General features: G+C 45.7%; 1 protein-coding gene across 1 annotated transcript; it reads left to right on the top strand.

The window, feature by feature from the left end:
• Positions 1 to 1,156: 1,156 nt before the first annotated feature.
• Positions 1,157 to 22,355, top strand: HDAC1 (histone deacetylase 1). The gene is made up of 14 exons (XM_081202118.1): positions 1,157 to 1,317; positions 7,659 to 7,771; positions 9,726 to 9,843; positions 11,927 to 12,001; positions 12,653 to 12,791; positions 14,381 to 14,522; positions 15,351 to 15,443; positions 15,908 to 16,016; positions 16,227 to 16,367; positions 16,911 to 17,019; positions 17,148 to 17,278; positions 17,758 to 17,907; positions 19,695 to 19,743; positions 20,953 to 22,355. Exons 1-14 carry the CDS (start codon positions 1,269 to 1,271, stop codon positions 20,978 to 20,980), a joined length of 1,446 nt encoding a protein of 481 aa, XP_081058244.1. The 5' UTR covers positions 1,157 to 1,268; the 3' UTR covers positions 20,981 to 22,355.
• Positions 22,356 to 22,902: the final 547 nt, after the last annotated feature.

Below are 22,902 nucleotides of genomic sequence, written 5' to 3'. Positions count from 1 at the left end.
TGTTTTCTCTTCCTTTGGGCCCTTCCAGACTGTTGCTATTTTTAGCTGAAATTCGATCACATACCTGCAAATTGAGGTTGTGCAATTCAAGTTGATTAGCGATCCCGCACAACAAACCTGACCCCCCCAACCTGGACTTTTTTGCAATAGGAAAAATGATGGGGGAAATGCACTGGAAAGTGTTAAACAGCAATTTGCTTGGTGCATCATTCTATAACCTCCCTGCAAACAAATCTGAATGAATGCTCAGTCCTTGTCTAACCTCTATGCAAAGTTAGTGCAAAAGAATCGGGAGGAATGTGAAATAAACAGGTCATCAGAAAGCAGCCTTTATGTGCTAAACATGCTAAGGCACAGGATCATATAATTGTAGTGCTGGAAGGGACACCAAGTCCAACCTCCTGCAATGTGAATAGCATCCTGAAATGTCATGGATCCTCCATTTTGCTTTAAGATGAACACAATGCTATATTAATTTTAAAAAAATATGACACAAATATTTTCTTTGTAAAATATAACTTTTGAAAATTATATTGACTGATTGCTTTTAGAGATTTATATCCAAAGTTATATTTACAAATACACCTCTAAGCCATCTACAATTAAAATCTATATACTCTAAATAAAAGGCCTGAGATAATAAATGTAAATTTACGGGCCTGATATATTACAAATGTTAAACTTCCAGACCTAAGCTATCTAGCAGCTCAGGTTTAGCAATCTGTCTCTTAATAAACTTTGAAGAGGGGCGGCGGGGGCATGAAACTCCGGAGTTGCACAGTGGAAGTTTGACAGGGGGGAATCTGCGCACCATTACAGGTATCACGGTGGGGGAAGCATGCGTAGCTTCCCCCGCTATGATAATGGCACACTCCAGCTTGAAATTTCACATTCTTTGTTGGGTGAGGAGGTGGGCATCTCCATTTCCTCAGCGCGGGGGGTTGGAAGAGAGTGATTCACAACTACCCCCTATGTTATGTGGAAATGGTATAATCCCGTCATACGTACACCCCTTTACTTTTCCTCCTGTGGCGAAATGGTACAGTCCAAGCAACTCCTCGCCGCTCGATCTAACCTGTTCGCTCAAAACGCCCCGCCTCATCAGACTTCGCATTGGTCGCTGTTGGAACATCTCCACTTGCAATAGGCTGTGGAGATTGGAAGGGGCGGGGATGGTGCCCCCTCCCGCCGCCGCCCTCCCCCAGGCGGGCTCGGTTGCGTGGCGGGACTCGGGTCCGAGCTGAGGAGGCGACGGGAGGCGGCGGAAAATGGCGCTGACTCAGGGGACCAAGCGGAAAGTCTGCTACTACTACGACGGTGGGTCGGGGGGTTCTGGATTCGCGGACGGGCCGACGAGGGAGCCTCTGGACTGGGGAGGGGGCAGCGGAGGAGGAAGGCTGGCGATGGGGTGGGGGAGGGGCTGGCTGCTTGCAGAGGGGGCTGCTCGCTATGGGGCGCGGAGGGGGCAAGTTATAGGGGGGCAGGGAGGAAAGCAGGGCCGGTGCAGCCTTCTGGTTTTTGGGGAGGAGGAAGGGAGGGGATGAAGGCGAGGTGGGAGTTGACGGGGGGCAGCGATGAAAGGAGCTAGCGAGGAGGGGAAACTTGAGTGAGGGTCTTGTAACCTGGGGGTGGGGAGGGGGGCGAGGGTCTTGGGAAGCGGGGACGGAGGGAGCCACAAGGGGGAACAGTTATGTATTTCATCCCTGCTTTTGCTCCAAAGGAGCTCCAGGCGGTGTTAACGCTCTCCTTACTGTCACAACAACCCTGCGAGGTAGGTTAGGCCGAGAATAAGGATTGACTTGGCCCAAGGTCACCCACTGGGACTCGTGCCTGGCTCTCCCCAGTCCTAGGCCAGGCCAGCTGCACCGCACCAAGAATGAGGGGGTGATGGTGGCAGCAGCTCTGGAGAAGGGGAAGGAGGGCGCCAGTGCAGACCTCTAGAGGGAAGTGGACTCTCTAGGGGCATCAAATAGCTCGCAGCGTTTGCAGAGCAGGCGTCCGAATCACTTTTTGTTCACTCCTTGTGATTTTGGGCATCCTTATGCCAACTTTACACAGTAGGCCGGCATTGTCGGTCCCCTGGTCTTGCAGAAGGTGGGGCTGGAGGGGGCGAGATTGGGGCTGCCTTCCCTGAGGCCCAACTAGTGAGTTTGTGAGAAAGGCACTTGGGCTCCCCGACTTCTGCTCTAACCGACCCCAGCGCTGAGGAAGACTCTTGGGGGGCAAGAGCAGGGAAATGTGAGTCTTGCTCAAGGAAGTTGGGTGCACAGGTTGTGGGTGGAGTGGTGGAGGAAGGAATAGTGAACAAGGTTTTTGGGAAGAGAGGAAGGGAAGGTGGGTGTTGTGGGGGCAGAGAGGATGGCTCAGGAAGACGGAACAGTGGTGATGTCTTGGGGTATGGGTGAAGATGGGGTGGGCGAAGATTTAGGGAGCTGCAGGGAGGGCTTCAGGGAGAGAGGACTGTGGAGATGGCTTATGGAAGGGCAGTGGGCAGTGTTAGAAACTGAGATATGAAAGCTAGGAGCTAAATGGCACCTTAAACCTAGGTTATGGACGCAACAACGGAATGTTTAGGTGCTCTTTTTTACAACAAAAATAACAAAGCTGAAAATGAATAAACTGCAGCTAAAATGATTATGTTCATTTTTCACGTGGTCTAATTATTCCCCTGCCCACCCCCCTAATATTCTTAAGAGGGTCTCTTCTCCAGTCTTCAGAGAGTAGCTGGAAGTGGGGAGGCAGAAAAGGGTCCTTCTTTCCTTCCACTCTGCAGTTTTAATCTGAAATCTTAGGCGCAGTACTGTACCCAGAGCTCAGAAACTGCTCACGCTAATGAAATTCCCAGTTGCAAAATTCACCTAGAACAGGGGTCTGCAACCCGCGGCTCCGGAGCCGCATGTGGCTCGTTTACACCTTTGCCGCGGCTCTGGGGCGGATACTAGCGAGGGGAGGAGGCACATTGTGCGCCCCGACACTCCCCACTGTGGTGGGCGCTGTACTGGCTGTGACGTCGCATGGGGGCGGTGCATGCGTTAGTCATGCACCGTCCTGACGTCACCTTCCCGCCCACCCGCTACATTGTAAGGGGCATGTACGCTGGTCACTGTTTTGAAGGGGAGTGAAGAACACACACACAAAAAAAGGTAACTTGTTAATTTAACGTTTATTTCTATGAGGAGGAGTAATTCTGAGGGGTCAAACAAAGAAATAATAAAAAAGTGACAAAAAACTTATTTTTATAATGACGAGTTTTGCGGCTTCCAGGTTTTTTTCTTCGGAAATGGGTCCAAGTGGCTCTTTTTGTCTTAAAGGTTGCAGACCCCTGACCTAGAACAATGGGAGTTTTGAACACTGGCAGTGGGCTAATAGCAGGGAAGTCAGTCAAATAGGAAAACTGGGTGGTGGGAAACAGGGAAAACTTGAGCTAGGTAGGACAGACTTGCAAATAAGCCCAGTATAATTATTGGTTTTCAGACATTTCTTTTAGCTTACATTCCCACACATATCTCCTTTAACTAAAAGGGGCAAAAAAAGGTATCATTTTCAAGTTTGCCAAAGGTTTCCTGTCCTTTGGAGGAGGTTTCACTACTGGATATTAAGTCGCTGTCTAAAAGCTTATGGGTAGGGGAAGATGTTCAGTGGGATTGGTGAAAAATTAAGAGGGGAGAATTAAGAGCTTTGCAGAGGGGGTTTTGAGGTGGGATTGGGGGAAATGAGAATTGTAGTGTTGAGGTTGGTGCTTTGGGCAGGCAAGAAATGGACAGTTGGTATGGTCTGAGTTGTGGAAGAGGGGTAATTTTCAAAGCGCATTGGAAGAGGAACTGGTGACATATCAGGGTTGAGAGAAGTAGAAATCATACTGCTGATTGGGGAGGAAGCTCCTATGGAATGGACCTAGAACTGGTTACCCACTCACCACTTTTAAAAGCTCCTTCCAAACTTCAAGGCTGTTTCTCTCCCAGGGGACATTCAGGCCTTTGATTTCCTCCCCAAAGTCAGCAGCACATTATCTTGGATTTGTTGGTAGTGGTAAGAGTGCATTGTATCCTTAAAGGATATGGTGTTGTGTGTGAGTCCCACCAGGGTGCTTTCCCAGGTGCTGGGGTATTTGCCATCACACTCTGGCCAAACCCTACCCAGAGCAGTTTCCCTTCTACCTCCTTCTCTTGGCAGTGTTTCAGTACGAGATCCTCCTCTTGCCTGTTCTTTTCTAGGCTTCTCTGTTTGCCACAGGCTTGGCTGTATCCACAACGGTTTGCAGCCTCTGAAGAACTCCTGTGTCCTGGTTTTTACACCAGTTTTAAGCACTTCATCTCTTTATGAAAACTGAGTTGAAGCTATTTCCTCACTTAGGACAGGGCAGATCTGGATCACTTGTTACTCCCAACAGTATTCTTGACTCTTGGGGAAGATGGTTCCTGGGTGTGTGGGAAGAACCCTTCTTTGTGCAACAGTTTTGTTTTCTGGACGTACATTGGCAAATAAAAAATGTGACTTATATTTGCATTTCCTTAAACACGTACATATGCACTTTTTGGAACCCTGTTTTTTGGAAAAGAAACTGGCTTAGATAATGCAGGCTTAAAATCTGTTTTCTTTGACAAAAATGAAATGAATGCTCACGTACAGCAGCCTTCCCCCAACCTGGTGCCTGCCAGATGTGTTGGACAACAGCTTGCATCGAGTCCAAAATATCTGGAGGGGACTATGTTGAGTACCCCGATCTAGAGTTTTGCATCCCATTTTCAGTGCTGGCCAGCCACATCATGTCTCTTGAACATTCCCATGCATAGCCTAAGGGTAATGGCCTTCCCCAGTTGTTTAGTTCCAGTCTCTTGTAATCAGAGGCATGCTGCCTCCAAATGTGATGGTTAATCATAGAATTTGACGGGACCTTGAGGATCATCTAGTCCAACCTCCTGCAATGCAGGACTATGCAGCTGTCCCTTAAGGGGATAGAACCTGAAACCTTGGCATTATCAGCACCAGGCTCTAACCAACTGAATAGTCATTGGTCAACCATGAATTTGCCTTATGGCTTTAAATATATATTTAACAGCACGTTTCTATGCACTGTTTACTCACTTCTTAAAAAAAGGAGACTTTTTAAAAAAAGATATTTATTTGGGGTTTATAAGTTACAGAAAAAGAACAATAGAAAATTAAGCTAAACAAAACAATACCTTACAATACATCAAAAAAACAAACAAAAAGAAGAAACAAAAAACAATACAATAAAACAACAAAAAGAAAAAGAACAAAAACTTTTCCTAAGTATGTGTCATAGCATTAAAGCCATCACATATTATGGCAGTGAGTTCTGTAAGTTAACTGTGTATTGTGGGAAGGAACGCATTTCTTTGTCTACTCCAACTTGCTCCCCATGTCCAGCATATTATGTATGAAGCAGGGCCTTCTCCTGCACATTTGCCCCAAATTTGTTTTAGCTTCCCCACTTTTCAGAGTTGAGACTGGTGGGGGTTTGGAGCAGAGCCTTCTTGGTTGCTGCACTCCATCTGGAACACCTGGCCTAAAGAAGCCCACCTTACAATATTGTTACATTCTTTCTATTCTTTCCTTGTGGTTGATAAGCTGGTTCTATGTTTTGGATAGTTTTTGGTTTGTTTTTGGTTTGTTATGTTATACAAAACTTTGTATATGTTTTGATTTTGGTGCCATATTTAGCCAATGCAAACTCCCCTTCTCCAGTAATTAGGAACATCAAGATCTCAATCTTGATGTATGTAGATGATTTAGTGCTGCTTCTCTCTTTCCTGACTGGGCCTCATATCTATACATTACTCTAACGCAAAGTTTGTGATTTGTGGCAGAAACAATCCGAGGTATAGATGGTGTTGGACCAGCAGGTTATAGAACAAACTTACTCATTTAGATACTTGGGCGTACTTTTTTATCAAACCCTCTCTTGGAATTGTTATATGGAAGCAGTGGAAGTCAAAGCACAGAAAACCATGGGAGCATTGATGTTCTGTTACAATAAGGGAGGGCAACTGATTTAACCTGCCCTAAATATATTTGGTAGTAAAGTGCTTACTCAAATGCTGTATGGCGCTGAAACCTCGAACTCTGATTTGAACTCCGTTTTTTCTGAAACTCGTATCTTGGCTCCCAAACACCTTGGGAATCGAATGTTCCGGTTCCCGAACGATTGAAAACCGGAAGTGAGTGTTCCAGTTTTCAAACTTTTTTTGGAAGCCAAACGTCCGGCGTGGCTTCCGCTATTGTTTCCAGCGCGCCTGTGCAGTTGGGAACCAATCAGAAGCCGTACCTTGGTTTTCAAACTTTTCGGAAGTTGAACAGACTTCTGGAATGGATTCTGTTTAACTTCCAAGGCTGTACTCCCTTCCATCAGGAATATCAGCAGCTCTTCTTCATACAGAATCCTGGTGGCCAAGAATTAAGGCAAGGGTGAGCAAGAGTGAACTGTTCTCTCCTCTCTCTCTCTCTCTCTCTCTCTGTGTGTGTGTGTGTGTGTGTGTGCGCGCGCACACACACACACACACACACACACACAATATATGACTATTGAGTGTTTTCCTGCTTGGTGCTATATGGAATTGAGTGATAACCAGTTCTGGAAAACAACTTGTCTAGATGTTTTAGACTACAGTAGTACCTCGGTCTAAGAACAGCCCTGTTTATGAACTATCCAGTTTACAAACTCCGCAAAACCAGAAGTAGTGTCCTGGTTTGCGAACCGTACCTTGGTCTAAGAACGGAATCCGAACAGTGGAAGGGCACCAGCGGTGGGAGGCCTCATTAGGGAAAGCGTGCCTCACTTTAAGAACAGTTTTGGTTTAAGAACGGACTTCCAGAATGGATTAAGTTAGTAAACTAAGGTGCCAGTGTATGTTTATTTTCCACAACTGAGCTCTGCTTTGACCTTGAATAGGTATCAACTAAGGGATTGGCTCTTCTGTATAGAATCTAGAAGGGACCTGCAACTAATCAGAAATGCAAAATTTTCCCTTGGTATCCGCTCTTGAGAACAGACCATTTTAGAGCTAGTTATTTGACCAAACTCTCACCAGTGTCCTTAAGAAATGCCTTTATTGAGCTGCATTTCCACGATTCCCACTGCAGTCTTGGATGCCTGCTACGACAAGGTCCCATATGCAGACAAACTTTGTATTTGTGGTCAATCTCTGGTAGAAGACATCACTCATCATGGTTTGTGCTGCAGGAAGCTTTGGCACACCTGCAGTCAATGTGTTTGCCACATAAAGTGTGAGGCCACTCTAAATTTTGAGCAGCAAGAGGCCTCTGGATGTGTACGTGCACACACATGTGTCCTGGCTATCAGAGTTTCTTTTCTCTGCACAATTCCCCTTTCTGGACACATCTTAAGCCCTGCCCCATCTTTATTCCCAGCTGCAGCAAACTCAAACAGCATTTTTGAATCAGGCCATTGCTCCATATATTGTGCTTTTGTCTGCTGACTTAAACCATGAAGAAGGGTGTATTTCTCAGCTTTACTGCTTGAGACCTTATTAATTGGATATGCTGGGGATTTAACTTTGGACCATCTGTATGCAAAGTATTTGTTCTCTGCTATGATGCTCACATTCATTCCTTGTTAACATTCCTAAAGTTGTTTATACATTATAATGTGTATTTCTTTTCTTCTTGTGTCTCAGGTGACATTGGAAACTATTACTATGGTCAAGGCCACCCTATGAAGCCCCACAGAATCAGGATGACTCACAATCTCCTTCTGAACTATGGCCTCTACAGAAAAATGGAAATCTATGTAAGTTTCTAACTACTTGTTTAAAAATCCACAATTTGGGGACCAAGATGCAGGCCTCATTCCTGCATCATGCTAAGCCAAGCCATGGTTTAGTGTGAACATGTGAGCATGCAGGCTCCAGGAGAGGAAATCATGGTCACCTTGCTCCTCTCCCCCATTTTTCTGCTGCTGCGCTGTGCTAAGGCATGGCTTGGTTTAGCATGTAATTCAGACCCAGACTTGTAGTTTAGCTCTCTCCAGACTAACCACGAACTATGACAAAGGTTTATCTGGGAGAGCTATACCACAAACCCCAGATTCAGATAACACGCCAAGCTATGGGTTAGCACAGTGCAGCAGCAGAACATGTGTAGAAAAGCAAAGCAATCCTGATCTCTGCTCTAGGAGCCCACATTCTTGCATATTTGTATTAAGCCATGGTTTGGCTTAGTGTAATGTGCAAACCAGGCCATAATAAGAAGGTGTCACAGACAAGAAACATTCTTAATACATCAGAACAAAAAACTATCAGCTACCCTTATTAAAGGACTAGGGGAAACAGAATAATCCACTTATTCACTAAACTCCCCCAAGTTATCACAAGCAAATCAAACTTCACAAATAATAATGTGTGTTGGGAGGTGGACAACCAATGACCCGATGCTGCAGCGTGATTGGCCTGGTGGAATGTAAACTTGGTTGGGCTGGAAGTGGTTTGGGACCTGCATCAATGGAGTTCTAGCAGTCTGATGTGACCTCTTAACTCACAAAAACAGGAATGGGAGGAAACTGATGAGAAACCAGACAGCAATAGGGTTAGAAGAAAAAAGCTGAAACAGCTGATGAGAAGCTGGGAATAGCATGTAAGACTCCATTGCCATAGCAGGATTGGCTGCTGGCACTCCTACAGAAAAAGACAATTGGGCCCCACCCACTAGGCATGCCCAGTCAGGACTTTTATCCAGAGGCAGGCACAGTGAGATGAAGGGAGTACATTCTGGCCTATGATGAGGCCAGAATTCTCTCTCTGAATTCTGAAGGCACTCTGGCATACTTTTTGGCTTTCCATTAAAGTAGTCTTGCAGACAAGACCAAAAAGTTTATTAGCCCACTGTTTTTATTCTCTCTCCTGCTAATGAATATCAGTAAGTGATTTGAGGCAAAATACAGATGCAACCATTCTTAATCTCACATATTGTACAGAAATTGATACCCGTTTTCCACAAGGCTGTTAGAGATTCCATTCCACCTTTTGGTTCAGACATGGAACTGTTACATGTCACATGTCTGTTTACATCCCAACACAGTTTGCTGGTGTATGCGGAACTTCCACTGTATTGCTTTTGCTTTTGGCTCTATCTCTGAGAAGACGACAAGAAGAGATGACATGTTTCTTTGTCCTGATTTATGTTTAATAAACCTGTAGTCATAGTATGTATCCACTGCTTCAAGCCTCTTCTGTTTGTGCAGTTTGCTCTGCTAAGTGTGCCCATGTCAGCAGACCTGGGTCACTAATATATGTCGGAACCAGAGGTCGAGGGATCTTCGCAGTGTGACGTCTGGAAGGAGACGATCCAGCTGGGGGCTAGCCAGCTGGCTGTTCAACCCCTGGATGCTGACAAAGGCAATCCTAACTCACGTGGCTGTTTACAGACCTGCCTTAAAAAATACACCATCAATTTGAACAACACACTGATGCTTAAGCTTATCAACGGCAGACATACAGGTCTGATTGTACCTGGATTTGTGAGCCCTCTGCTCTTTAGGTTTTCATACACAGTCCTTTCCATCAGTTCCTTCATTCTACATTGTATGGTAGAAGTAGAAACAAGACCCTCCCATTGGGTTCTCACCTTTCCTGTACTGCTCAGACTCTTGAACAGAAATGCTGCTGGAAAGCATTATTGGTAGAGTCTGAACTGTGTTAACATTTTGTTGCATTATTTAGGTGTTTCTTTTAACTGTGTCATTACAGCGACCCTATAAAGCTAGTGCTGAAGAAATGACCAAATACCACAGCGATGACTACATCAAATTTCTGCGGTCGATTCGTCCAGACAACATGTCTGAGTACAGCAAGCAAATGCAGCGATGTATGTTCTGAGTGTGATTATTTTATCTTTACTGGTAGTTGGAGCTGAGAGGGAACTTTCTCCACACAGTAATCTTGTTTTTGAAAATATAAAAAGTATGGGTATAGATAAGATATGAGCAGCAGAGTTTGGTACCTGCTGTAGTAAAATCACTTTGCATTGTCATCAGCTTGTACTAAGCTTCCAGAAACCACTAGGGATAACACTGGCTTACCCTAGTAGGACAGTAGCTGCATTCATACAAAACAGTATAAACCATGACTTGTCATTAGGAAAATAAGTACATCAAGCCTTGGGCTTGCATACTCCCTCCTCCTCTTTGCCCCTTTTATTTGTCCTCAACGTGAAGTTCAAGCTTTTAATATCTACCACCTCTGCACAAAGGGACGCGGGTGACGCTGTGGGTTAAACCACAGAGCCTAGGGCTTGCCGATCAGAAGGTCGGTGGTTCGAATCCCCGCGACGGGGTGAGCTCCCGTTGCTCGGTCCCTGCTCCTGCCAACCTAGCAGTTCGAAAGCACGTCAAAGTGCAAGTGGATAAATAGGTACCGCTCTGGCAGGAAGGTAAACGGCGTTTCCGTGCGCTGCTCTGGTTTGCCAGAAGTGGCTTGGTCATGCTGGCCACATGACCCGGAAGCTGTACGCCGGCTCCCTTGGTCAATAAAGCAAGATGAGCGTTGCAACCCCAGAGTCGGTCACAACTGGACCTAGTGGTCAGGGGTCCCTTTACCTTTACCTTACCTCTGCACAAAGGGGTGGAGATGTAGGAGACTCAACGGAGAGCCTTATTCATGTAACAACAAACCATTGTTTATTAGGTTTGAAGTGTTCTGAGCTACATGAAGCACCTTAAATGCTGTATAGTTACTAACTAGCAGAAAGTGCCTAGCACTGCCTGGAAAATTAACCAACAAATATTGCGATTTTTAAATGGATAGTGTAATTTGTGAGTTTTGGGGCTGTGCACACATGCACACACCAACCCAGGGCTCTGACCTGACCCAAGGAAATCTGTGGATCTGGCTATGAATCAGTTTGTGGGAGTGGGGAGAGAAAATGTTTAATTAGGATTCATTTGGTCTGCCATCTTGATTCAACATGGTGTCTGCCTTCCAAACATAGGCAAAAACCACTTCCTCCACCTCAGGAACCCTCATGCTTTGTTTGGCAACAGTATCTCAAGAGGCATCTAGATTGGTGCAGGTTGGAAGTGCTCTGCCAATTTCGGCAAAGTCCTGCAAATCAGGTGGCAGTATCTTCAGAGGTGTCCAAATTGGAGTAGTTTACTAACATGAGTTTGACCAAATTGGGGGAGGCAGCGAAAGACAGGAGTGTCTTGTGTGCTATGGTCCATGGGGTCATGAAGAGTCGGACACAACTAATTGACTAAACAACAACAACAAAGACCTGTCACACCAAAAATTGGACAAAGTCACATCAAAGTGAAGCTTTAGTTCACCATCTTGTTTCAGAATGGCATCCAGTGTCCAAACATTAACAAAGACTGGCTCCACCACCTCATAAATCCTCATGCCAAGCTTGGCAACAAAATCTTGAGAGGAAGCCAAACCTATAGAGAGCAGATGGACAAACAGATAATCCACTTTCCAAAGTACCGGTGTATATATAGTAGATTTAAACTCCCTCTTTCAGTTCCATGTGACTCCAGCAGGTGGCGAGTTACTCTAGCGTTGATTCCCACCCTTCTGGAATGCGTTTCTGTTCTGTGCCAAGGGACAGCTTTTACAAATACAAGCTCTTGTCTTGAGTAGCCAACAGGTTGATATACTTTTTTCGCAAGCACCCCATTTCAGTGCATCTGCTCTCTAGTTGTGCTACATGTTGGATTAACATGGGCAGGTTTGAAGGGGAAATATTGTCCACCCAGTTTACAGTTTTGTGACTTTCTGCCAGATGACTTTTCTTGCCTCTCCTCTTCACCCACTCTTCAGATAGGTTAAAGTACTGTTGTTGTCTTAGGGAGAAGTTGTTTCAGAGTTCTGATAGCTCTTTCTCCAGTCTGTTAAGGCCCTTAAGTTAAATCTTGTCTCCTCAGTGTTTTCTCTTTCTTTCTTTATTCAAGTCAATGTTGGAGAAGACTGTCCTGTGTTTGATGGCTTGTTTGAATTTTGTCAGCTTTCAACAGGAGGGTCAGTTGGTAAGTAACAGCTAATTTTTTTAAATAAGGGATGAATAAAATGTAGATTGAAGTGTGAAAAATATATCTCTAACAAGGTCTTAAATGTTGCTTAATTAAAGGGGCAACCCTGTGCATGTTTACTTGGAAGTTAGACTGTATTTGGTGGGGCTTATTCCTAAATGAGTGAAAATAGAATTGCAGTCTGTTCTTATGTCTTGTTCCTGTTCTCCTTACACCTGACACTTTGGGAAAATTGGGATTCGAAAACAATGGAACTTGCACTCCACAACCTGAGTTCTGATAATTTTGTTGGCAAGTGTGTTTACTATTAGTTTTATTTAGTAATCATCCTATAACTTGGTTTTCCAGGTGATGCAGTTAATTTAAGTTTTGAAAAGAAAGCCACATGGAATACCACAATAGAATCAATACATACATATATAAGCAGCATGGAGACTAAATCTCTTTGTGCAGCTTTTTTCAATCGGGGGCACCACCCCTGAGGTTGCCATCTCCCTTGAAGATAGAGGGGAAACCTGGCAAAGGATTGTTTATAAGCAATTCTGCATTCAGTTGTAGAGTTTGAGTGTCCTCTGCAAAGTTTTAGGGTTCCTGCTGTACGATTCTTTGCTATCTGGTTGTGTCATTGGTTTGAAATTCTCTCTACAGCCAGTGCAGTGAAGCTGAACAAGCAGCAGACAGACATTGCTGTGAACTGGGCAGGAGGCTTGCATCACGCCAAGAAGTCTGAAGCCTCAGGCTTCTGTTATGTCAATGACATCGTTCTGGCCATCTTGGAGTTGCTAAAGTACGTACAACAATTTACCCCTGAAGCTCTCAGAAACAATAGTCTCAGATCTTGCAGAGATGATAACAGCTCCTCCCCTATAAGTAGCCCCCCTCTGCGTTTTACTACTGATTTCTATATGATTATATTATAATACCTCTCTGAATTTGTCATTCTGAAATGAAAATATCTTCTTGGACTGTACTGCTTCAAACTGCAAGTGGAGGATTGCTTGATTAATCCAATTCAAAAATAGTTTAACACAAGGAAAGCTAGCTAGATATTGGGTGAAAACCTCCAGTTTAGCCTTATTTCCAGCATACTGGTTTTATATGCACAGGGATTTCTTTTTCCAGGGGGAAATGTTCAGCTGCTTGAGTTCTTGTCCCTGAGGTGGCCCAGGTAGTACAGGCAGTGACTATTTTACACAGGGGTTATTTTCCAGACCCCCGTGCATGTCAGCAGAACCCACGTAAGCCCGCCCCACCCCTTTTGTGACATTTTTGGGTCACTTCTGGGTTTGGCAAAATGCCCACACGCGCAGTCACACACATATCAAACACGCCTAAAATGTTCGCTGCCTCTAGTCCATTGATGCTCCTCAGTCTTCCATTTTCACGACTGTCCCTTGTGCAATCAACTGTATAACCGATACAGCAGTTTTTAACTCTTTTCTCCTAGTCTGTATTTCTTGTGAGCAAAGTCAGGGCAAAGAACTTCATATGTACACTTATGGGGTCTGACCTGTAATCAGGAAAGATAGTTGGAGATTGTGTCAAAGAAAGCTCAATGAAACTGTTTTGGCAAGGAGATTCAAAGCAGGCAAAAGAAAATTGCTTCTTCACCAAAGACATAACAATTGTAGGGAATTTGTTATGGTGGTAGCCCCTAACCTAGATGGCTTCTAAAGGAGATTCGAGTGACAAATTCATGCAGGATAAATTTGTCAGCAGCCACTAGTGTTGATAGCTGTATGGCACTGTTCAATTCAGATGCAGCATGCTAATACAGGGGTTGGCAAGGTTTACCGGCCATGGGCCAGATCACCCCCGTGGAGATCATCCGTGGGCTGGACTGGTGCAGCACGATGCCTGAAATCGTGTCTGTGCATGTCCGCAGCACCGGAAATCACTTCTTCACATGCCCAGACGCCGAAAAGCGCACCTGCACAGAAGCGATTTTCGGTGTCTGGACATGCGCAGACACGATTTCCAGTGCCGCTCAGCGAGTCACCATGCTGGTTTAGCGCAGTGCGTGGAGGACTTGCCGAGCGGGCGGCTCGTGAGCTGGAAAACAGTCTTCGTGGGCTGCATCAGGCCCATGGGCCGCACGTTGCCGACCCCTGCGCTAATACCTTACATCCTACAACAAGTAAAGAAACTGATACGGGGGTATCAAGCTAGTGAGATGATTTCCAAACAGTGCTCCAAGGAACCTTGGGGGCTCTTGGAATTTTATTGAGGGTTCCTTTATGGGAAGATGGGTCCCTGCAGACAGGTTTCTTTGGCTAACCAACAGCTTTATGCTCCGTTTCCCTTCTTCCCTGTCATGGGCAGGTAAGTGGTTTTGGGCCTTGTAATGCCAGTCTGACAGCCTCTTTGCAATCCCAGGTACCACCAGAGAGTGTTGTATGTCGACATAGACATTCACCATGGCGACGGTGTGGAGGAGGCCTTCTACACTACAGACCGTGTCATGACTGCATCTTTCCATAAGTATGGTGAATACTTCCCAGGAACAGGGGACCTGCGGGTGAGAACGGAGGCTGCAGCAGCACCTCCCTTGGAAGGCTGGCTGAAACAGCAAGGTTCCCCTGTGACACCTCCCAGGCCCTTTGATGAAGAGAGCAGCTTTGTTCATGAGCTTCTCCCATTCTAAAAGTAATGCACAATGCTCACCAGGCACTCACTGCATTAGTTGCCTCCCCTTGAAAATATCTACAAGCAGGGGGCTGTATTTTTCATGCTATTGTGATTGCAGCAAGAAAGCTGGCCACAGAATCCAGAGGATTGCCCCTCTCTCCCACCCCGCCCAATCTATAAAATTGTGTTTTTAGCCCTTTAGATGTGAGGGAAAGCTTTTTTTTTACCAGTACTCCTGGTAAAATCTCAATCTGGAAGGAGTGTGGTCAATATCATGTGATCAAGTGGTGGGACTTTGCTCTTCTGTAGGTCCTTTTCCCTCATCTGAAGCCTGCAGACATAGAACAGATTACCACAAAGTAATCTAGCTTGCATATTTGTTAAATCTGCGTATTTTAATCAGGTAAAAGAGTGGGGTTCCACTAACCTCTCACCAGCTCTGTTTTATTGAATACTGATACAAAATATACCTAGCCTTGCCTTTTCTAAATTGCTGTGTTCAGATTTGTTGCAGAGAGGCAGGTCTGAATGAGATGTTGGCAGTTTGTGGACAAGGTCTTCTCAGTTGCCTTCTTAAATTTGGAAAAGCAGGACATGCTAGCCCCTGGGTGGCCTATGTAAATTGAGGAGAGCAGCACTGTGAGGGCAGTGAGATCTCCAAAGGCCGAGAGACCCAGCCCAGGTTATTTCACAGTGTCTCCTTCCCTTCACCCTCTAGGACATTGGTGCAGGCAAAGGAAAATATTACGCAGTCAACTACCCCCTGCGGGATGGGATAGATGATGAGTCCTATGAAGCCATCTTTAAGCCGGTAAGTTTCCCTTTCTGGAATGTTCCTTGTGGTGGGATATTCTTCCTTAGTGTTCCACATTTCTGCTCACCAAGGCAAGGGTGATGTCTCCAAATCTGCTCTTCTAGCTTAGAGATGAGGTGGGTGGGATCCTTCTTCCATTGTGCTGAGCTCCAGAGGGGCACTAGAGAGAATGGCTGTGGTTTGGAGCTAATGGGGGGTGGGGGCAGTAGATTACTTCCTAACTTCTTGCAGGAACGCATTACAAAAAATAAGGAATTAGGACTGTAATCTTATGCACACATACGTACTTGGATACTTGGAATAAGCCCACTTGAATGCAGTGGGACTGACTTCCTAGTAAACATACGGGTTTGCACTGAATGGGGGGGGTTCTGATAATCAAAATGTGTGTGAATTTATGTGCTTGCTGGAGGTCCATCCTGCTCAGGTATGCATCTGGACTCTCTCTCTTCTTTGACCAGGTGATGTCCAAAGTGATGGAGACATTCCAGCCTAGTGCTGTTGCATTGCAGTGTGGCTCAGATTCCTTATCAGGAGACAGGCTGGGTTGCTTTAATCTGACCATTAAAGGTAAGCAGGCTTATTCAGGACCTGCCTTGCTCTCCAAGGTAGCACCATGTGATCTAAAGAGGTCCTATTGAGGAGATATGTTTTAAAAGTGGCTTATTGGGTTGTTTCTTCTATTGGGCACACGTAGTTGGACAGTTCATTATTGTGCAGAAGCTCTCCACCCCTCTCTCAGCAACCCAACACCCTTCTTCCCTTCTCTGCTTCTCTCAGGTCATGCCAAGTGTGTGGAATTCATCAAGAGCTTTAACTTGCCCATGCTGATGCTCGGAGGGGGCGGCTACACCATCCGCAACGTGGCCAGGTGCTGGACCTATGAGACTGCTGTGGCTTTGAATACAGATATTCCAAATGGTAAAGTCACCTGCCGTTTGATTTCTAGAATACCTTTAAAAGATTCTTGTGATGTTAAGCTCTCTGAAAATGGACTTTGAGGGGAGCCAGGCCTGCATGCAGCCTAGTTAGACAATGAGGGGTTGGGCTTTACATGGGATTTATAGCAACGAAACTGGCAATCTTTCTTAGGGCTAGAAGGTCTCCAGGGGTTCATATTAATCTGAGAACCTCAGAGTCCCAGAGAATTTCAAGCAGTGTAATGTGATAGGAATTTTGCATTGCAGCTGTGTGCATTTGGGGTAGGACACACACCACCCCTCCAAACAAGCCATATCTGCATTCTAAACAAATTATGCAGATTAAATGTTTTTGCATGCATTTTCTTTCACTGCTAAAATGGAGGCAGCATCATGGAAATGTGAAGAGTGTTCCTTGACAGAAGCATTTTCTGCCCCCTTCTTCATTTGCACCTGCCTTTTCTTACAGCCAGTATTTGAATTGCCTCGATACTGGAGACCCAGTAACATTCTGTTTGCTTTTTTTTTTTTAAACTTTCTGCAGAGCTTCCATACAACGATTATTTTGAATATTTTGGGCCGGACTTCAAGCTCCACATCAGCCCTTCCAACATGACCAACCAAAACACCAATGAATATCTGGAGAAGATTAAGTAAGTTTGTCTTGCTTGTCTCACGAGTGAGGCTAGTCACTTCTACGCTCTCTCTCTGTGTATGTGTGTTTCTTGTTGTCCCTTTCTGATGGCTCTCTGGTGGGCCCTTTGTGATTGCTTGGCCACAGGCAACGTCTCTTTGAGAACTTGCGAATGCTTCCCCATGCTCCTGGAGTCCAGATGCAGCCGATCCCGGAGGATGCCGTCCCAGAGGACAGTGGAGATGAAGATGAAGAGGATCCTGACAAGCGGATTTCCAGTGAGTTCTTTGGGGCTGTGGAGATTGATTGCTGCCTTGGATCATGCATAGGCGGGTGCACACTTTGGGTAGTTAGAGCAGGGGAAATGTGCAACCTTTAGCAGGATAACAGTAGAGGAACCAGTCCCTTTTCTGGTCAGTGGGGACTGCCCTGCCTTAGATCTGCAGCCCCAGCCAAGGAGCAACTGCCACCTCTGGCTCTTTGTAGGACCCATAATGTGGCTTAGGATTGTCTTTCCCCTCTGTGTTTCATTATTACAATTTGTAATCTCAGAGCCAGGATTGGCTGATCTGGAAAGAGTGGTGGTCCACCAAATATCCAATAACATTGTGTGCTTCGAACAGTGGAACTTTGCTTTTGTCTCTGTATGTGTGTGCACTTTCCATCTATAGTTTTTCAGTTACTCCTGAAGGCTCCCCTGCCTGAAACCAAAAGCCTGGTGCCGCTGATACAGCCTTTTCTTTTCTTCCCCCTCCAGTCCGCTCATCAGACAAGAGAATAGCTTGTGATGAGGAATTCTCTGACTCTGAAGACGAAGGGGAAGGTGGGCGCAAAAACGTCGCCAATTTCAAGAAGGCCAAACGGGCAAAAACGGAAGAAGAGGAGAAGGAGGAGGAGAAGAAAGGAGGTGGGGAAAGCCGCAGCTTAACAGCTACTGACTGACATTTTTACTGTTTTTCAGGGTTCAGTCCCCTAGGTAGTTCTTCTGCTGAAACCACGGGATATGCTTTTGAAAAATAATTATAGCTGGTTCTTATATGTGGCAGTCTCACGTCCAAGCAGCTGCTCAAGTCCGCACCTGTTTTGCTCAGTAATGTTGCAGCACCAGGTACCCCCAGACCACCTGTTGAGTACCTATAAAGTAGTGTAAAGTGCTTCTGAGCATGTGCAGAGTGTGTTTCTCTTGCCTCTTGAGTAGCTGCAGACCAGCCTGTCTTGCATTTTAAGAGATTCTATGCGCGGTCTTGTCTGGCTTTAGAAAGGAACCACTGTAGGCAGCAAATGGTGGTATGGATGTGACCCTCTTTTTCTGAGCAGCACCCTGTTCTTCAATACCCCAGCCTTTGGGAGGGGGGCGCTCCCAGCATTCCCAAGTATGGAATGCCTGTCTTTCTTTTGCATTGCTTTCTTTTGGTGGCAGCAAGAGAACTGCATTTGTCAGCGTAACTGGCTGCAGATTTCATAAGTAACCATCTGCCTGCAGGAGCATATCTGCTGGTTCTGTGTTCCCAGGGAAACAGCAAGCTTAATGGTGGCTGCTTTGCAATTTGAGAGTTTTACCCCTGTCATGTTGGAGAAGTGACAATTCCCAACTTTAGAAACAAAACAATACATTATTGGAGTCACTAGAACTTTGAAAATCTGTATGTGACCCTCTGGAGGATTAATTAATTAATTTCTACTCCATCTTCAGATTCCTGTGGTGTAATATATATATATAAAATCCAAATGTTACATTGTTTAAGCCTTGGGGAAAGAGGAATGTTTTTGTCTGCCCCCCAAAAGCCAAGAGGAGAGGGGGCTTCCTTGGGTGCAGGGAGTTGCAGATAATGAAGAAGAGGTGACCACAAAAAAGCCAGCTTCTCACGGCCAGTGCCTGAACTTCAGGAGCCCAAGACCAGGCATAGGCAAACTCAGCCTTCCAGATGTTTTGAGACTACAATTCCCATCATCCCTGACCACTGGTCCTGTTAGCTAGGGGTGATGGGAGTTGTAGTCCCAAAACATCTGGAGGGCCGAGTTTGCCTATGCCTGCCAAGACACTCCGAGCAGAGCCCCAGCCAAAGACCTACAGCATCCATAAGGGAGAAGCCATGTCCAATGGGTAGGGTATGGGGGGCAGGTTAGAAATTGTAAGATTAGGCAGCTTAATTTACTTTAATTAATTTGCACAATTTGCTCTGATTTTTACCACCACATCCCACTCCCAGTGTTACGAAATGTTCAGTCACCTTTCTGACTTGTGAGATTTCAGCAGGCCTTGTGCACACACTTCCAAGCATATGTCCACAGGCCTTGAAACTTGTTCCTGCTGCTGTTATTAATTATACAAAAGCTGAGTTTGCAAAAAGCTGAATTACCTTTCTTGTGGAAACTGGCCTATTTTTAACAGATTGATAGTGCTGTGTTTTTTCTTCTTTTGCATTGTGTTTTTATGTTGTGTAAACTGCCTTGGGTGGGTTCTGCCCCAAATGTTGAGCCCTCTCAAAAGAATAATTTTATAAATAACAATATTAATAAATGTAGAGCTCTTGGGGAGGTTAGAAGGAGGATGGGCATAGTGAGAGGCAACAGGGTATACATTTCAGAGAGAAAACAAATACAAGAATATTAGGGCAGGCTAAAGGCCGGAGTTTGTGTCCAAGAATCATTTCTGCACCTAGTTATATAACTGCATGCCATGATCTCTTACAGAAGTGAAAGAGGAAGAGAAGGCAAAAGAGGACACGACAGAGCCCAAAGGGTGAGACCCCTTTCCCCTCGTTTGAATGGTGTTGCTGCTTGTTATGTTTGGAAAATGAAGCTCTTTTGGTTCAACTCTTGAGCCTCCAAGTGCACATAAATCTTCATAACCAGGTACCTTGCTGTTTAAGTGAACCATCTAGCTGTGTGCATGAGCAGCTCCTTGCCTCATGGCAAAGCCATGCACACATAGAGCATCTCATAGAGGCAGCCCTACCATGAAATAAGGTGAGGCTGTCTCTTCAGGCGGTAGATTTTGGTACCTTTTTAAGAGCAGCACAGGAGGAGATGGATGGGCCATTGAAAGGAAAGAGGACCAGTGTAAGAGCATGGGAGCTAAAACTTTTGAGGATGGTGTGAGAGTTCAGGTTTGTTAGTGTCAGAGCTGCTTCCAGGTCCCAGCTCACAGAGGACCACGCTAGCTGGTATTACTGTACAAAAGTCTTTATTGAGTTACAAGTTCCATTTTCAAGCCGCAGCGTGCAGCTCTACGTCTTAGAAGCTAGACCGGCGAAGCTCCGTCTGAGTCTCCGCCTCCTGTACACCAACTTAATACTCTAGCCTTACTCCACCTCTTCCGTCTTTCCCTCCTCCTCTGGGTCCCTCTACCCCCCGTGGTCTCTTCCTTCCTGGACTCTTCTGATGCCGACCCCCCGGATTCTGCTCCCTCTTTGCGGCGGGCTTTAGGACCTGGCTCCCTATCCGGACTGCTTACTGTGCCGCCTTCCTGTGCATTTGAACTTGGCGCGCGCGCGCAGCCTTCGACCTTCCTCTTGACCGTTTCCTCGCTCCCCGATGGAGGTGTGGCCAATCCTAACTCCTGCCTTCCCGCTTGCGGCGAGCCGCCAGCTCCCGATGCCTGCGACCCCTCCCCCCTACTGTGCTCTGGTGGGGAAGCTGGTCCCGATTTCCAACTGCTGCTCTCTGAGTCTCCTCTGGTCCCTTCTTCCTGGTGTGTCCCCCTAGGCGCCCCCCTTGTTCTGACCACTGGCGCCCCTTTCTCTGAATCTTCCGATTCACTGGAAAGACTCGGAGATCTCGGGCCGCTGTCATCGCTCATATTTCCTTCGGATTCCTCCCCCTCGCTCTCTGTTTCCTCCCTTTCCTGTGCCTCTGCTCCTGAACCCCTGACAGTTAGGTTTCTCAGTTTAACATTTGTAACCTTTGGTACCTGTTAACACACTGCTTCTTCCTTGCCTTTATCCCACAGCATAAAGGAAGAGACAAAATCGACCTAAGAAGCTGGCAGACGGGTAACCCCTCAGTCCCCTGGTTCCCTGGATTGGCCTCTCGGGTACCTTCCCATTCCACAAGATTTGTATTTTATATAAGTTTCTGTAGATATTTCTATATAAATATTTTGGGGACTTGAGACCCAGGTGGATTTCCTTACTGCGATTCCCTGGGGGTGAGGAATCTGCTTGGTACACAGTCCTACTTGGCCTCAGGGGTACAGCTTGAGTGGAACCCTTATTCTTGCGTTCCTGCTGCCGCCTCGTTGGGGACATGTGTGTGTTTGTTTTTTCATTTTTCAAAAAACTTTAAAGTCTCCCTTTCTCCTGCACCTTCTCTTCTTTTGAAACTATGGTCTCCCCTTGGAGAAACATATGCTCTGGGGCTTTGGGTTTTTGTCTTTAGTTGTTTTCCTTGAATAGTTTTTTGAGGTATGGATACAGCCATAAAACTTTGGGAGGCTTTTTGGGGGGGGTGGCGGGGGGGGGGGTTGAAGCTTCAAGTTTCAAGCAGCACCCATGAAAGAATCGACTCCGTTCTGGGTAACCACAAATTGATGCTGCTCCTCAGCATCCCAGAGGCGCAAGTTAATGAGTGGAGGGGTAGTTGCAGTCAGCACCTCCAAGGAACAGGGAGTCCTCTAGGGCATGGCGGAAGTGTCAGTGGAAGTGCTTATTAATGTGAAGTCTCCTCATGCTGTGGAGAGGAATATGCATTTTCTCCACAGAGGACAGTGCAGGAGTGAAGGTTCCTCTGTTCTGCATCAAACGCTCCTCACTGTGAACTTAGCACACATGGTGCTCACTTGTCTAATCCTCTTTTGTCCTGTCATGGCCTTACCCTCAGAATCTGTTCCAAAACCTATAGCTGGCATGTGCAGAAACTAGCCAGTGATTCATAAGGGCATCTTTTTTTAAAAGGCCTCTTAAATATCACCATATTCTAGGAGAAAAGTTCTACGGGTGGTTTTGGTTACACACGCCAGCCAAGTGCAAGCGGTGGAATTTTTCAGTGGGTTGTGGGATTGGATTGGAAGGGGGAGCGTCCTTCCAAAGAGCGCCACCGTAAGGGGTCAATCTCAACAATGCTGCTAATTTAGCCATGTCACTCTTGGGGCAGAGGGTGGGGTGGGTTGGGGGGCAGGGAGAGAAAGGTTTTTATTTTTTTAAGCCTCTGGTTTAGCTGTTTTTTAGTCTCTGGGATGCAAGATCCATGCAGCTCTTCGATACTCGTATTGTTGAAATGAAAGATCATTGTATTTGTCTTTTGGGGGCAGGGCAGGGAAGATATATATATTGTGGTTTTTTTTTTAAAAAAGAACTTTTTATTTTCATTTTTTTGAAGAAAAAGCTTTGTAATAAAATTGGTCTGTTTCTCGGTTTTGGGTAGTGAATTATTTTCTGTGTATAGATGCAAAGAAACCAGTAGAGGCTTTCCTGCCACCTCATGATCTCAACAAAGCAGGGAGCAAGAAAACCTGGCCCTGTTGGCTACTATTGTGCCTTCTGCCAGCTTCAGCTGGTACATCCTTCCTGGTTATCTATGCCTTGGCAATGTCCATTTTCAGCTAATCAACTGTTACATTTGAGTGGTTTTTGAAGGCTTCATGAAGTTGTTAGTACAGCCTCCAGGTTTTAGGCTATTAACCAGGCATTGCCAAGGTCAGCATATTTCACCAGGATTTATGAAGAGCTTTAAAGTGCCAGTTGTAGTGGTTTCTTTCTGGGAACAACTCAACCAGTTTAGGATTCTGGAGAATCTCAAGGATGGTCTGTTCCTATATGAATCTGCCTATATAAGGCGATCTGCTAAAATCCGTACAGATCCAAGACAGTTTAGTGTTAGGGCTAACACTTTTAAAAGTCCAGCTGTGCCATCTATTATTCCTTGCTTCAACTTGCTGAATGGAGGCCCAGCCATGACTGAA

Source organism: Podarcis bocagei, assembly GCF_964188305.1.
Source record: "Podarcis bocagei genome assembly, chromosome: 7".
Classification (NCBI taxonomy): domain Eukaryota; kingdom Metazoa; phylum Chordata; class Lepidosauria; order Squamata; family Lacertidae; genus Podarcis; species Podarcis bocagei.
Note: the sequence above shows the minus strand (reverse complement) of the source record. Positions and strands in the feature narration are given on the sequence as shown.

What these genes read in the sequence shown, in the direction of transcription:
- HDAC1 (XM_081202118.1), top strand. Translation starts at nt 1,269, where the DNA reads ATGGCGCTGACTCAGGGGACCAAGCGGAAAGTCTGCTACTACTACGAC. An exon ending in CTTTAATCTGACCATTAAAG is followed by an intron (nt 16,017 to 16,226) that starts GTAAGCAGGCTT and finishes TGCTTCTCTCAG; the next exon opens with GTCATGCCAAGTGTGTGGAA. An exon ending in GGAGGAGGAGAAGAAAGGAG is followed by an intron (nt 17,908 to 19,694) that starts GTGGGGAAAGCC and finishes GATCTCTTACAG; the next exon opens with AAGTGAAAGAGGAAGAGAAG.